The 17143-nt window shown below is 38.4% G+C and overlaps 1 protein-coding gene across 5 annotated transcripts in view; it reads right to left on the reverse strand.

Moving 5' to 3' along the window:
* The window catches only part of EEFSEC (eukaryotic elongation factor, selenocysteine-tRNA specific), a 124505-nt gene that overhangs the window by 79397 nt on the left and 27965 nt on the right, over positions 1 to 17143 (reverse strand). For all 5 annotated transcript variants that reach the window (XR_005702824.1, XM_040076361.2, XM_040076356.2 and 2 more), the window contains exons 2-4: positions 11071 to 11278; positions 8754 to 8850; positions 7001 to 7165 (exon numbers count right to left, since the gene is read on the reverse strand). Coding sequence is in view for 4 of the 5 variants with exons in the window: in XM_040076356.2 (XP_039932290.1) it covers positions 7001 to 7165; positions 8754 to 8850; positions 11071 to 11278 (470 nt within the window). In the remaining variant the exon portion in view is untranslated. The remainder of the gene's footprint in view (positions 1 to 7000; positions 7166 to 8753; positions 8851 to 11070; positions 11279 to 17143) is intronic.

Below are 17143 nucleotides of genomic sequence, written 5' to 3' on the forward strand. Positions count from 1 at the left end.
CAGGAGTAATCTTAACAGATCATTAGATGTCTAGTTTTCTCTTCAACCTCATTTTGGAATAATAAACCTGCATATTTGTTAATCCTCATGTGTTGTTATACCAGAGCCAAATTATTCACTTATATGGCGTACAAGAACATAATCCATTTCTCCATTTGTGGCACATTTGTGCACTGGGATTTGGAGGCTTTACCATCAGATCCTGCAACCCAGTATGCTGCTAATTCCAAAAGACCTACAGAACACTGAGCACAAGATACTACACATGGACATCACATCTGCCAGCAGTCTCCAGGAGTTCAGAGAGGACACTAATGTGACAAATTAGTGGGGAGAATGCCTACACACATGGGGCAGCATGTGCAGTCACTAGTGGAACTCTCACACTTCACTGTCAAGACCGACCTCAGAACAACTCTGCCTGTTTCATTTTCCTGTCAGGACAATGGCACCTTCTTCTTCAGCTCAGTTTCTTTCCCACCTTGCATTTGTCACAACTTTCTTTAGCTTTTCTTACAGTTCTCATGGGACAAAATGTTTACTGAAATCTCGACAGAAAAAAATGTATCTTGACTTATCTAAGAAAATTGGTAACCATGTCAAATAAAAGTATGACACTCATATCACACGCTATTTTCTTCAATTTAGAATCAAGATCATCTTGCATTATTTTTTCACTTTAAATCCCACTGAAGAGTGCACCAGTTCTGAGGCAGTAACAGCTCTCTGCACTAGCTGACTATTAAGGCAAAATTATCTGCATGGCAATGGCACAAAAGCCACACTCCAGACTCATCTCATGCATTAACCACTACCAGCCAGCATTACAGATAATGCTCCACAAGCAAGCAGTGCCATGGAAATGCTCTAGAAGTTAAGTCTACCTCGGAGAGCAATATTGTTCCCAGCAATGCTGCATATGTCCAGGTGGAGCCTTGATCCCAACAGTCATTTCAAGGTGACGTAAATAGAAGCAACATATAAGTTACAAATCACTTCCTTTTCAGATTCACTGTAGGAAGAAACTCATATGCTTTGCCTTCTAATGGATGAGAAAAATTACCCAATCTCGTACCCCAACTGTCTTTATCTGGCAGGGAGCACAGGGTACACCTAGACCACCAAGAAAAGCTGCAGATGAATTTCAGTATTTGAAGAGTTAATTGGCCAGCACTGACTAGGCCACTTTTCCGCCTACACGGATCCCATTAGACACACAAGCTCTAAAAATACAGTGTATGGTTTGGATTAGCACTGCTCAGGTTGGCTGCTCTGCCCTGGCTTCCTTCCCTTCTGATTGGGCCAAGTAGAGAAAAATTAAAAGCCCCACGACACATATCAAGACCCATTTCTATTACGTATTATCCCTGAATAAAACAAACCTTAATGCACAAAGTCTTTTATCTTGCGCCTTCTTCTTTTTACAGTATTTTACTGTACCTGCATGATACTCAATAAAAAACTGCAAGTGATTTGAACTAAACATCATACTTTGGTAACAGGTAGCAAATGAATAGCAACATACAAATCTCTTGCTGAACATTTTTGTTGCTGAAGGTTAAAGGTCTAAAGTTAACCACAATTTTGTATTTTTTTTTTTTAAATACAAACTAAAAATGGATTTGTGCTTTGCAGTCTTCAGGTTTTGTTGGAGTTTGTGTTTTGGGTTTTGTTTCGTTTCTGGGGGGTTTTGTGGTTTATTTTTTAGGGGGGGGTTGTTTGGGGTTTTTTTTGAGGGCTTGGTGTTGGTTTGGGGTTTTTTTAAAATGTGAACTAAAGCAGAAATAAAAACAAAAAACACAAAAACAACAACAACAAAAAAACAAACCAACAAACAAAAACACCACAAACAAACAAACAAACAAAAAAAACCCAACCAAACAAAAAACACACAAAAAACCACCCCACCAAAACAAAACAAACCAAACCAACCACAACCAGACAGTAAAATGTTACAAAACCATACTTGAAAATGAGAGAACTGATCTTCAGAAAGAGATCAGCATCTGCTACTCTTACTCTCTTAAGAGATCAAGCCAAAGAGATTTGAGAAGCTTTTATTGCCAGATCTACATTTCATTCCACAGGCACAGGAACAGATCTTTCATCCTTTACTTAACCACAAAGAACTGTGCAGAGCAGTTTAGTTCTTCCAAAACAACTGATAATATCCTAAATGCTCAAAGCAGAGTACTTTTCAGTATAAGCCAAATCCTGCATATTTTGCTCTTAAGTAATGCCACAGCAAATGCAAAACCAGTAGAATTCACACTGATGTCTTCTAGAAAAGAAGAAAATCTCCAAAAAACCATAACCCATGCTTAAGAAGCAGCAGACAAATAATAAAAGTTTAATTCTTGTACTGAATTAAGGCACACGTATAACATTATGGTTATATAATTCACTGCTTTAAGATTCTTGCATTTTTGCACCCACATCTTTTAATATGCATGAAAAAGTGCCTTTTTACAATTTTACCAGCTACATTAAGGTGATTCTCCCTCCCTCCCAATTCTCTGAACTGCCCTTCCTCACAGCACTCCAATGAAAAGAAAATGTTCAAGGCAAGCAAAACTCCCTTCCCAGCAGAGGACCTGTTGCATTTGAAAGGCTGTTTGTATCAGCATTGGGCAAGAAAAACCCAAGCAGCACAGGAAGAAACAGATGTAGAAACAGTGTTCAGACATACCCTCAGAATATACAGTAAGGGTTCTCTCTATTCACAGTGCTTAAAGCAGCCAACACTGGCTGCAATTTGGAAGGGGCATATTAGGAAGCCCAAAGTGCTCAAAATGGTAAAAGTAAAGCTTATTTAAGATTGCACCATGAACGTCCACATACAAACATCTTCGTCATCCACCTTTTAGTGGAGCTTGATACAAGCTTGTTTTCTGAAATTTAAATGTCCTCTGACAAGGCTTAACTGTGCAACTGATTGTGCAAAAGTCCTTAAATAAACTAAAATTAGTTCTTTCTACATGTATATGCATATTAAAGCTCACTAATCAGAGGTCTCGGGACACCAGATAGACTGAAGTACTCACATGGACAAAAGCAGATCTCTCTATCAGAATTTTAATAGTTGCAATGGTTTGAAGGAAATAGTCTTGCAAATACTGCTTGAGTTATCCTATGAGACAGTGGAGAATCTTTTTGTTGTACTAGCCATAAAAGCTACAGAACATTTGCCAAAACACAGATCAAGGTTATCTAGCCAACAAAAAAAGCTTAGAAGAAAACATCTCTTCATATGGTGAAAGTACATGACGCCATGAAGCTTCTCAGTATCATGCAAAATTATGCTTCTTTAAAGTTCATAAAGTCAGTATAATTTGAGTCTTGCCAAGACAGAATCACTATTGGTTTAAACCAACATGCTCATTTACTAGGAGACTTGACTAGATAAGTAGAAGCAATTTCCTCACATTTTTCACGTCTAAGTCTCACATGACCTTTTGAAAGTTCACCTGAGTACTGAAACAATCTGGATGACTACTCTCCAACACAAGGGAAACATTTCATAAATATGCTTGCAACTTTTGAGACTGAAATGCTCCACACAAATAATGACAATTGGCTACTACCAACCTCCATGATGGTTAAGGTTGGAGCCAGTAAGAATATTTCTTTCCTTTTAGTGAAATTTATTACACAAGAAACAACTTTTTACCATACAACACTAGGTATGTTACTTAGAATTAGCAGAGTGCAAGAATCCCTCCCACCCCATGATGCCCTAGACAGAAACATGAACATAACCACTCAGCAGGAACACACCTACTCAGCACTCAAGACACTCACAGCTTCTGACTCATACACAGTACAAATAGCAGCACCGGACTTTACGGAGGCTCCAAGTCAGTTATTAACCTCCTCCAGCCACTGAGGTTGCATCATCATACTTGGCTGCCACATCCATGCTCTGGGTCTTGCACACCCAGGGCCCTGATGACAGGGAAGGCAATGCCAAGTGGTCACTCTCAGGATAACCAGATCCATGAGCTGCGTGTATCTCTCTCTGTCTCCTCACCCAATTCAGACATGACCTTTTCTTTGATCTTTCTCAAATATATAAGGAAGGCAAAAGATACCTTTCCCCTGCTGAAAAGAAAACACTTTCCTTTTTCAGTTAAAGTGTGCTAAAAAAAAGACCCAGCAGTACTGGAGTTTGATATTCATCCTCACTTAAACTAAAATCTCTAAACAACACATACTTTAGGTATCAGTAAAATAAAAACCTATCAGTAAAACAAAATTAAACTGAATTGCAAAAAAATCCTTATTATTCAAACTCCAGTAACTTAAACAGAAATACAAATGTCACAAGTTGTTGCAGTTTATGAACTCAAAGACTGTAGAGATTAATGACATTCAGAATTCTACGAACACCATGTTTTTGCTGCAGAAATCCTAGGTTCATGCACTTCAAGGTGGATTTCAAGTGCTAAGGAGCAAATAGTACTAACTCAATTGGATAGTGAACTGTTTGCTGTGTCAAAGCTTTTTGCCAAACACATATATATAATTTTTCTTTTAGCTATATAGATAATCAACCCCAGATGGCAATTTACATAGGCAAAGCATAAAGGAATCCATGCACTGCTGGTGCTCTCAGCCTCAATCAGAGCAGGCATGGGCATTTGAGAATGTCACTGTTTATTTTTAACTGCTGTGTCCCTCCTTCGTGCAGGTTCAAGCGGTCAAAGATGTCGAAGTCCATTAGCAGAACAGGAAGGTGATGCCACTTCATTTGGTGAGAGGGTTCTTCAAATTTTAAAAAAACAGCTAGTTTGTAACCTCCCTAAATGTACCAGCTGTCAATCTCAGTTACCATTGAGTCAGGGCAAAAAAAGGTCAGACAGAGTCACAAACCACAACGTGTTGTGAAATGTGCTTCCTCTGTTACCTTGTAGGCCTGAGAAAGGTTTGACCTTTTATAGGTATCCTAACCCAGCTCCGCACGATGCTGGCAGGGGTAAGTACAACACACAGCTCAAACTTACAAACGTTGCTTCCTTCTACTGTGCCTTGGTTTCTGGACCTGTGCAACACGAAGGTGAATGTCCATAAGCTGCTAGTGCCAAAACACAAAACTCTGCCCACTGCTATTATCATTCAGAGGCATGGACACATCTTCTATTTCACACACAGCAGTGGAAGGTTTAATTCATCAACAGCAACTGGAAAAATAAAACTGAGGGAAGTTGTTAATGTCGTAAGAGCCAAGTAATCTGGCTTCTCTTTGCAAATGGCCTGTTTATCTGCTAAGTTGCCTGTCACTTCAGTGACTACTCTCCCAATCACCTGGCAAGAAAGCTCACTAAAAAAGTCACACTTAAAGGCTTTTCCACTGTCCTTTAAACACCAATTTACAAGTTATTTACTATATTTTTGTCATTTCCTCCATACGTGTTCTCAAAAAGCAGACTTATTCCTAAACATATTTCTTCAAAACATTATTGGACTACAGATGAAAAGCAGAATAGTCATTTCCAGATATAATCTAGTGACGCATGTTTTCTTTGCAAGAAATAATTACTCTGCCCTGTCTCCCCCATCTCCTGGAGCACAAAATGACAGGAAGTTTGGCAAATGCTATGCCAAAAAGAAAGCAGTGAACTCGCTATGCAAGGCCCCATCTGGGCAGGAGCCATCTCCCTCTCCTTGTACTCCTAACTACTTGCCCCTCTTTGGACCCCAAGCATAGGCAGGCCCACGACAGAGAACAGGACACAACAGTAAAGAAAAGAACACTGCTAAGGGGAAACCAGGAGAGGTTGAAGCTAGAGCTTCAATCCCAGCACGCATATTCTGCACAGGAATTGAAAGCATGGCTCCCAAAATAGGCTGCATGCTGTAAATAAGAATACGGACAGTGAGGAACTCAGCTGGGGAAGAAGAAATGTCAGAGCACATATTGTACAAATCACTTCTATGCAAAGGACAACAGGATATAAACTAGATGGCCACAGGTAATACTAAAGAGACTGGCCAGAAATGAATTGTCTGCTCTCAGCCAAATACTTCAGGTGAAATAAGAATGCCTCACATAGTCCTTCACTTGTCCAAACACTGCAGTCAAAAATGAGAAAACAGAACATTCACTGAATGAAACAGTAAGGTCCTTACAGAAAAATGATGAAGATAATACTGACAGCATGGAAAGAGTCCCATCCAGGCTTGTTAGGCCAAAACTTGCCTGCCCACACAATATATTCAGCTGGGTCCACTTGTAAGCGGTAGCTGCAAAATACTCAAGTCTTAATTCATTTGAGCAAATAATACCAACGGAAAGTCAAAGCAGTGATAATCAGCACCTGTGAAATAGATGTCACATGTTCCAAGCATAAAGTAGTTTTGTTTTCTTTTAAAGGATGAATATATTTTATGGAAATTAAACAGTAACAACAGCTGAGCAGTTCAAAGGCCATTGGAAGGTCTTTGACTTTCTACAAACTCTCTGAAGAGCCCAATTGCAGCACATCACCTACTGCATGCCAGCAGTTCTCTCAGAACATGCTGACACAAATTAAAGCCTCAGGAAACAAAGAGAATGTGCATCAAGCATTTCAATGCCCTCTTCTTATCATTTCCTTTGCTCTCAGACATTTCTGGAAGCCTACCTACATGGATTCTTTTGCAGACCTTCTCACTGCAGCATAATCGCAAATGAAAGTAACCTCCCACAAACCTTGTTCAGTCCTTGGGCGCAGCCCATCTTGGAAACATGCCCACTTTTCTTCTCTGAATTTGAAAGCCTAACATGCTAATCTAGATCAGTCTAAACTTCAAACTAAATTACTGAGAGAGAACTTTACTGACTGCCTTTTTTAAAAATCACAATGCCTCCTACTATTATAAGCTGGGTTATAATAGAGTACAAAAATAAAAACTGAAATTAATTGAATCATTTCGGATTGATGAGAAGAGAACACACTCTTCTTTGTTGAGTGTCTCTTTCTATCAGGAAAACCAGGGGGAATGAAAATGAGAGACTCACCTTCAGGGCAGGAATCTCTACACTGTCACCAAGGCTAACAGAGCCAGAAAGAATAGTCCCTGTCATCACTGTGCCTTGACCCTTGATAGAGAAACAGTGGTCGACTGCCATAAGGAAGTGTCCTGAGGGGTCTCTTGATGGCAGGTAAGCCTGAGACTTCAAGACCTGAAAAAGAAGATAAAAGCAGCACCATGCCTGGGTGAAAAGTCATGACAGCAACACAGCAGAAGACAAGCAAGTGGATGATTGATTGAACAAGCTTGCAATTTTACTCATTTCAGGCATCTCCCAATGAGCTTAGAACTCACCAAATTAACTGTGTGTGCCACAGAGGAGCTGCACACTTAGCAGCAGGAACAGTTCAATTTTCTGCTTTAGAAAGATTTGGTGCAACACATTTAGCTCGGTTAGCAAAACCTCACTGGCACTAAAGTTGCTGCCAAACTCAATATAAACACCACAGCAAAGCAAAGCGGGGGGGCAGGGGGGAACCTTTACCATGTGTCATCTCCCCCTTTTTCCTCCCTCTCTCAAAAGCACAAATTTACAGTGCATTTTGCTACTTCAGCTTTTTTGGATTTTGTGAAAATGAACTTATGTACAGATGTTAGTGCACCATAAAGCCCATCTCTGACTTCCTCCCAGGAAAACTGTAATACTGGGTTAAATTTTCAAATTCAACTTCCCCTTCAGTTTTTTGTTAGTGCTTCTTGAAGGATCAATCCATTAAAAAAAATTACATAAGAACCATTTTCCAGAGAAATTCTCTGAATTTAGCATTTTTCTTTTATTGACAAATACTGTGTTTCTTAAAATATATCATCAGACAAAAGGTTTTCATTATAGAAAGGAAGTCATGTACTCAACAGTGCTTCAAAGGAACTGATTCACTCCTGTCTCAAATCACTTTTTATCTCTGCCTCTATTAGATCACCTGCACATACACTTGGTATTGCCTTTAACATCTGTTTTTAAGGTCAAAAACTGCAGCCCAAGCCCAGGTTGTAATGGCAGGACAATGGAGTCTCTTAGGAAGGACAGAAGGCATAAAAGCTCGAAGTCCAATGGCAGGGCTCACACAGCATTTGCCAGCTCATCTAATATTAGGTCTCAGTTGACAGAACAGCAGCAGTGAGTGTGTCCCTTAAAGGTTTTAACCCTGGAGAACATCCCAGTATATCTAACAGGAATCAGATAAAGGCAGAAGTAAGCTCTTGCATATCTCCTCATCTCTAGAAACTGCTGGGGCAGATTGGTCCTGGCAAAGTCTAGTCTAAGGCCATACTACATCCTATCCCCATGCCCATTCTGACTCACACCAGCCTGGGAGGTGATACAGCATTCAGTGCTCAGCAGCCCTGTGGAATATCCTGCCTTTATACAAGCCTGGCTGCGCAGAGCCAGGTATCCCTAGATTTTTTGATGGCTGAGGCTGAACCTTAATTTCAGCAATTTACAAGTACTTTAAATTTGGCAGCATCCAAATCAGAATTTGAGAAGTCTTCAAAGAATGATGCCTTTGTTTTGGGACTCCTTTCTGCTGTCTGAAGTAACAGTGGCATCCCTCCAGGGCAAAGATGTTCCTTTACCTAAGCTAATTACAGAAAGGGAAGTCCATTGCAAGCTACAAACTGCTCTCAGTTATTTTAGGTGTCCTGTCCTTCACAGTATAAACATCAGGCCGTGTAACTAAGGGTTTTGAACATCTGAGAATAGATGCATTCATGTTACTGTAATGTTCTTCAGCAAGTACCTCAATTAATTCAGAAACACCCAGTGGATTTTCAGACTCTGGGGCTTCTGGTCCACCAGGCTTTGCTGCAACAGCAACAATAGGACACCCAGAGAATCTGAAAGAGAGAAAAACTTTCACCATTAGATCACAGATCTCCGACACATGTCAATATAAAGAACTTCCAGGCTCATCTGAAGGCTAGGAAACTCCCTAAAATTCCAATTTATCTGCTCTTCCCTCAGTGTAACTGACAATTTCTACCTGAACTACCAGCAGATCAGCACTAAAGGACTTCACTATGAAAGCTTCAGTCCTGTTCCACATTAGCTACTGATTCAATGCTGCAACAGTCATATGCAAGATTCAGTTTATTTCAGAGGCAAACGTCTGTGGTTTGCATCCAAAGTAATTTTACCTGGAGACCAGGACATTTTTAACTTTCATTAAACAATTAAAATTCTAAGTGTAAAGTCATAAGTGTAACCTTCAAAATGGTTGCCAAATGCAAGATGCCTCATGATGCCTACCTGAGTCAGCAAGATATGTAGACAACACAAAGTTCTAAATCTACTGAAATCCAAGTCTGCAAAACTTGCAAATCTCAAACATGCAAAGGTTCAGGGAGGAGCAGTACAGCCAACTGACCTCAGTTTGCCTTTTATCCTACAATCAGTTTTATTCTTCAAGTCCTTAACTTACAGCAGTTTTTAGGTGTTTTTTTCAAATTCAGTCAGCAGACTTAACTTTTGCTCCCTAAAATAAAACCTTGTAGTTTTAAAATTCATTTTTCCAAAAATCAGAATTAACCACATAAAATATATATTAAAGTCATGGAATAATAGTCACTAATTACACCAAAAAGTGTCTAGTTTTCATAGGTACTTAATTCTTAGGTAACAGATTCAAACAAAATTAATTATTTTGGCCATCCTCTTGACACTCACGCCCCATGATTTTCCCTCAAAAGGGAGCAAGCTGGAGGGAAGAGATGGTGTCTTGCTAAAGAAGAAATGTTAAGTTCTTTAAAGGGAGCTCACTCAGTGACCCAGCTGTAATCAGGCACATGAGGTATTTTCTTTGTTTACATGCCATAAGCCTGAGGCATTAAGGACAAAGGGTAATAAAAACATGCACTGAAAATTCCTGTGATTAACCATAAAACTTTTAGAAATCTATTTTCATACAAGTATTTCAGAGGACTATATTGCAATAAACAGAAATTTATGCTGAACCAGATGCTTTACTCCACTTCTCATACGCCAAATCAAACTGGAGTAATTGTATGGTGCATTTGGAGGCACTTCTAAAAATGATCCAGTTCTACTGAAACTCTTACTCCACCACACCAAATTTCTCTCAGCAGAATTTAGGTCCTGCTGGAGAAAGGGAGAAGCTGATGTGAAAAAAAAATTTAAAAACTGAAATTCAATTCATAGGGACAGTTTGCTTTTAGTTTTGGTATCAATTCACAGAAAGACAAGTTTTGATTAGGTAAATTCACACGTATCAAACTATTCAAATATAGAATATACACTAGAATAATTTCCCCAGCATTCGTGGCAACATCTATTCTACAACTGCAACAGCCTTCAGCTTTGCTTAACTGCTATGGAATTCTACCTAAGTGTGTAGTGAAAATATTTCAACAAGTAAACTATTTGAAAGAAAAACAAACAAACCACAATTGCCATTATAGGCAATTGTCAAATGGTATCAGCACATATTCTGCTAATAAGAATAGTTTAGTAATAGAAAAACATTTTAAAACCACACATTTGGAGATTCAAAGTCAAGTGGGAAAAAGGCTGTTGAGAAACTCCACATGTCCGAGATACAACAAGACAAGCATTTTGCAATCACACCCAGATCAGCGGTGCTTTCAAAGCACCATCAAACACAGACTGCACATGTGAAAACTGAATTTTGGTTCTCTCTATTCTGTACTCTGAATTCTGCTCCTCAGATTCTTCAACTCAAAGCGTGACCTGTTACTTATGTCCCCTTATATCCCTGAGCAAAGCAAAGAGGTGCTGCAATTTCTGCAGCCACATCCAACAGATCTTCACCTGGATATTCTGGCTTTGTGTTATCTTATCCAAACTCCAAGTAGCTATTTAAATTGAAAAGCTTAATTACATGAAAATATTTCTCTACACATGACATTTGCAGATGTGAATTTGGAATTGCACCTGAGTTTCTGTAAATCTTTTCAATCTTGTCATCATTTTTGCTAGATGTGCCAGTATGGTTAGAAGCATGTCTGAAGAGAAATGTTGGTATTTTTGCCAAACTAAATTTTTTGACAAGTTACCTGTTAGCATTACTATTCACTTACTTGGTATTTTCCAAGGTCTTCTGCATTTTCTTAGTCATCTTCTCAATGGCACTCTGCCTCTTCCCCTCTGGAAGGAGATCTATTTTGTTCAGAACTACCACCATCTTCTGGCAGGCAATTTGCCCAATTACCAAACACTCTGCTGACTGTGTCTGCATCCCTTTTGTCACATCTATCACAAGCATCATTAAATCGATAATCTGGGCACCTGGAGGAGAACTCACAGTCAGTATTGCCACAGCATAAAAAGATTAAGGATCATTTTCTCAAATTGTTTCCATTTAAAATTGTCAGCATATGTACAAATGCCCAGAAAGACAAACAGATGTCAAAGTAAGCACTGAATGCCACAGCTCTTTTGAAATTAAGACCTTGGGAATTTAACCTATTATAGGCTACCATCAAGTCATAAGAACCGGGGAAGAATGTGATAGTTCAAGTCTAAGGCTGTTATCACTGTATTAAAAAAAATACTAAGTAAATTAAGCTTGCAGTAACACAGGCATGACATTTGCCTCAATTAACAATTATAATATAAGCAGTCAAGTAGGAATCTGACACAGCCAAAGAAGCACACAACAACACTGCAGGGAGTTGCACACTCAGAACAATCCCAAAAAGCGCCAACCAGGTATCCCTTAAAAACATCCACAAGCCTCAGTCCCTACCTGCTTCCCATCATTTTTCTTTCCAAGTCCAAAAATTTTATAGAAGTAAAAACCATGATCACCACCAGAGACAGGTTTATCCAAAGTCTAAAGAAATTCTTGAATCCCTCAGCATTAGGAAGAGGCAATTGAAAACCTGCAATGTACTGGCATTCACTCCCAATTCAGATCCACGTAACTTGAACAAGTAATTTCAAACACAGGAGCAGAGATCTGATTCCTAGATCTCTTCGTGGAAAGGCTCCTAAATTTTAGACTGACATTACCTCTCACACTTGGATTATTTTCACTTTTCAAAGTATTGTTGTCATGAACCCTGAATCTTTTGATTGAAGCAACATGAATTTCATGGATTTAAACTAGCTTTCAATGAAGCTTTTGATGAACACTGGGCCTTTAACTAATTACATCCAGAATTTTCTTGTTCCATTTGAGGTAACTGAAATACTCTGAATAGCAAACAGAAAAGTGCAAAAGACTCAAGTGTTGAGAAGGTTTAAACATAAAAAATTAAAAAAAAAACCAAACAAACATTTAAAGCTGAAGTACTAGGAAGTCTTATGCCAAAAAAAGAACATTTTGAAAGATGATAAAAGCTAGAAATCATGTAAAATTCCAGCTCTCTAACTTAAGTACTTTTAATACTGACCAGAAGATCAGAAGAAATCAATACAACTGTTCCTTGTTTCTCCGCTCTCTCCAGCATTCCCCTTGCCTTCTTTTGTTTTTAAGGCTTTTACAATGGCTATGACAACAGCTACCCTTGTTCCTAATTCCCATGAACTCAGGATAGGAAATCATTCTGAGGTTGAAGTGCATGGGTGAATGAGCGGGTGGGAACTACAAGAAAAAGAGAAAGAAAAAAAAAAAAAAAAAAAAAGGCAACAACCCAAAAAAAAAAAAAAAACCCAAAAAAACCTATGGCTACAAATGACTATTTCAACCTACCAGAGCTTTCATCTTGTTATGAATGTTAAGCCCTTCAAGAGCACTAGTTGGATAATTATGATGTTTCCAGTGCTCCTGCAGAATTTTTACCAATCATTTCAAATACCTCTCCTGTACAAACAAAGATGAGCTTTGTATCTTCGAAAGTAGTTTGCATTTTTACTGTTTCAGGAATTGTATTGATTTAGAGCTTATTTAAATTTCACCACAAACATCATCAAAACTGCACAAAGGGCTCAGACTTCATACACCACCCAAGTGCAAACCTAAAGGTCAGAAACCAAGGGAAACAAAAGGCATGAAAACAGTTTGAGTGAGACAAAGCACTTAGTAGTCAGAATGCATCCATTTTTATGAATACATACAACAGGGCTGTTTACGCTATTCTACGCATAGCTTATATTACACTATTCTACACAACTGACATCCTCAAAAGGAATGGGAATAAATAATGAAAATCAAACCACCAAGACAAATCTTTATTAATACTATAAAAAGGGCATTCTGGTATCATAACAATGCTGCAGCTTGAGCCTTACCAAACACGACTGACTACTACAGCACAGCGATCCTCATGCTCCAGGACTAAGCCAAAGCAACCAGACCCAAACCTGGCCTTGAAAAGGGCAGCTGATAAGACACATTATATACATTGTGGTATCTTTCCCACCAAAAGAACACAAAATCGGCACTGAACTGCAATATGTAGTTTCAGTAAAAGGGGTCACTTTACCTTGAAACTCTGAATCAACTGCTTCAAATTCATTTGTTATAAAGCAAATGCTTGCAATCGCAGTATTTATGAATCTATCAGCAACACTTTAAAAGAGCCATAAAAATCATCAATCCACTTGCTAGAAGGTCAAGAATGTCTGCCTTGGGGCACTACATAGCAACCAGAAGATGAACAAAGAAAAATAACTGTACTTTCCATGGAAAAACTCCAGAAACACCAGAAGACGTACCATGACACTCCAGACAAAAAATACTTCAAAAGTCAAGGAAGAAGCAGCACACAAATTCACAAACACTGTCAATGCAATTACTGTGCCTCCTCTAAAGCCCCAGCATACTGACTGGCCACAGCTCCTAAGAGATGGTAGAAGATAGGAGAGAAGGCATGGCAGGCAGAGCAGGCACACAAGCACGGTGGGAAGCTGCTGCCCTTCAAAGGAGTCATGGAGCCAAGGCAAAGACCACAACACCATTGACAAAAATACTTGAACTGTGCTCTCATTGAGGCATGAGGATGTTCTGTAATGTTTTGTATGTGTCTACTTGTGCATATCAAGGCAGGAGGGCTCAAGTTTACAGGACCCTTGAGTAACAAGACAAAAAAATAATGCTAAAGCTTTCAACTTTCCTTTTTGAGCTGTTTAATAAACCATCTTTCACAACTCACCTTCTTCCCAATTCCCCATCTTCTCCTACACAGTTTTACATTTTGGTTTATTCTAGAACTCATTTCCTTCATTGCCCATCAGCCAGGCAAAAAGCTCATTAAATACTAAAACAAAATAATCTAGAGAAGTGTACAAGGATTCAACAACATCACATTTCAAATGAGGAAAGTTGGCAAAATGACAAAACTGTAACCCTCTCCCACCTACAATGGAACACTTCACAGTACATTTTCTCCTCATACAACATAAATGGTAGTAGCAGACTTAGAATATGTTTAACTTCATATTCACTACTTAAATAATCTCTAGTAAACAGTCAGCTCACTATCATATCAGAGTTCAGTCAACAAAAGGAACAATACTTCTGAATAATATTCTGCAGCAGAGTAATATTTAACAAAAGAACAGTGAAGCAAAGATGGATTGTATCAGTATTCTCATGAATACAATCTCACTCGGAAAGATTTTTCAATTGGGACAGAAAAATATTGCAGATATACTATGCAGAGACTAAAAAAAATAACAAGAATAAAAAAATGTGAAAATATTACTCACACCTGCACTATCTGACAACAAAATATCAGCCATGGGGTCTTGTGCAAAATGGAACAGAAGAACTGAAAGAACAGAGAACTGAACTCCTCAAAAAAGGAGACAGAATATGGGCCTATGTAGTTAAGAATAGTAACAGGGATGAGATTATGGACGATTTCAATGCTCCTCAAGCCTTCAGAGCAAGAAAATGACTTGAAATTACTTTGAAAAAAGCAGAGACACATGCAAAGGACAGGTCTGCATACAAGGAAGCACAGCAATCAAAAATATTTGCACTGAAGAAGGTCACACAGAATCAATGAAAAACTTAAACTAAGAAACTGAAATTATTTTTTCTACAGAGAAAAAGGGTGTAACCTTTTATTTGCCACTTCATCTATCAAAGACATGTTCAAGAACATTGAGAAAGATAAATCCTGACATGTGATTTCTCACTTTGCTTGAAAACGAAAGATCAATTATTGGAGTATTCTTTGTGTGATGACACACTGCTCAGATGAAACCCTGAAAAAAGCAAATGAAATAAACAAGTTGTCATCAGAAAACACAAGGGGGTGGAGAAAGATGGGAATTATACTTCAAAGATAAGCAGCAAAACCACAGCAAAAATAAAGTAGATAGTCTGAGTGAAGAAAAACAGAGAAGAAAGATAAAACATGAACTGAGATTCTGGATGACAGCCAAATACAGGAAAAACATACGACCAGCAGCACAGCATCACAAAGACTGCAAATGCCAGCTAAACCTGGAGGCAGCGGCACTCATTTGTATCACAAAAGTGACAGGGAACACAAAACTCAGAAAAGAAAAATACTTTCACAGACAAGATAAAGAAAAGGTCCAGCTACCTGCTTTAAACACACAACCCATAATAGTTCCTGAATTTTGAAGAGTATCTGATTATAAAAAGTCATCAAGGAAATAATTTATTATTCTTTACTCAAGAAATTAGTTGAATCACAGATGTCAGAGATTATGACAAGTTTCAAAAGAGCAGAAGGCAGCAATTCAAGCTTCCCTAAAGTGGCCATCAGCTCAATTTCTTCACCAGAAGAGCAAAATGATACTACTTGCAACTTCATTCCTAGCTAGCTTCCACTCTTGGATCCTGAAAGAACTAACCAGCTGCTGCCTGAGTACACTGAAAAAGAATAGTATGCATTTTAAAGGTATGTATTAATGAACTTTTAATCTTTAGGAGAAAATTCACTGCATTCTCTGTATTTGCATTATTTAGTATAATATATCTTCAAACCTTTGCTGAAATAGGAAAAAAAGCCTCCCCAGAGTTCTGGGTAACAAGGCTGCAGATCTTCATCCCCTCCATCAAATTCACTCCTCATAAATGTGTTTAGTGTCACACACAATTAGTAAAAACCAGCTCTTAGGCCAGTGTTCACAAGGAAAGACCACAGGAGTACCCAAGACATGGGATGCATTTTCAAAAACAGTAAAGCACTATAATTGCCATGTTTTCTTCTGGAACAGAACACTGCATCTTAAATAACAAACCTCCTTCAACCTCAGCCACAGAGATTGCTGCAGCTCTGCATATACATGAACTCAAAATACCTCCCATTTGTACAGCCTGTTGCATGCTTGTAAATTTTATACTTCAACTCCCAGACTGAGCTGTGTCCCCACATCAAAATTTATTATTAACAGTAATTTAGAAAAAGATGGCATTTATTAGATCTAGGAAGACAAACAAACACTTCAGCCTCGTGTATTAGTCTGTCAGTTCCAAAAATGTATTACTCTTTTATTAAACACGCACTGAGCCCATTTTCAGAACCATGCAGTTGTAATCTCCAAGCACTAAGGTAGCTACCAATTCCTTACTAAAAAGCTCACCCAAAATGTATTTTCAATAAATAAGCAAGACCTCAACTGGATTGTCTTTACCAAATGTAGATCAAGAATATTAGAGCATTTTTGAGTTGTATTATTTTGGCAAGCATAACTGAAATATTGCATTAATTGTATTCCAAATAATACATCAATATAAAGCTGACATGGCTTCAAAAGGTAAAACCTGGTGAGTGGAAGCAAGAAGAGGGGATCAGGTCCCTGAGTGAACAAATGGGAGTTTTGCATGCCACACAAACACATAACATAGTTTCTGCATGGTGGTTTCTTTAAACTACTGTGTCCTGTCCTGTTTGTGGTAATCTTTTTAGCTGACTTTGCACAAACAGTACAACTCTTGTTCACAGGCAGCAAAAGGAAGCAGAAAATGGAATTTGAAATGTAAAAATAAAATAATTGTGGGCCATGGTCTATAATTTGATTTCATGCTCTACAAGGAAATGAAAGAGGACTTCCTTAAGCATACTTTTTTTTTTTTAAATATGCTTTTTACCATGTTAGGATTTCCTCTAGTGTAGAAGAGAAAATAGGATTGTAGAAAATGTACTGTTCTCAAGTATCTTTGCTACTCAAGGGCAAAGCTCTGTTTTAATATGCACTTCCCATTCTGGGGAAGAGGAAATTCTTCAA

The sequence above is a fragment of the Hirundo rustica genome, chromosome 12 (genome assembly GCF_015227805.2).
Source record: "Hirundo rustica isolate bHirRus1 chromosome 12, bHirRus1.pri.v3, whole genome shotgun sequence".
Lineage (NCBI taxonomy): Eukaryota > Metazoa > Chordata > Aves > Passeriformes > Hirundinidae > Hirundo > Hirundo rustica.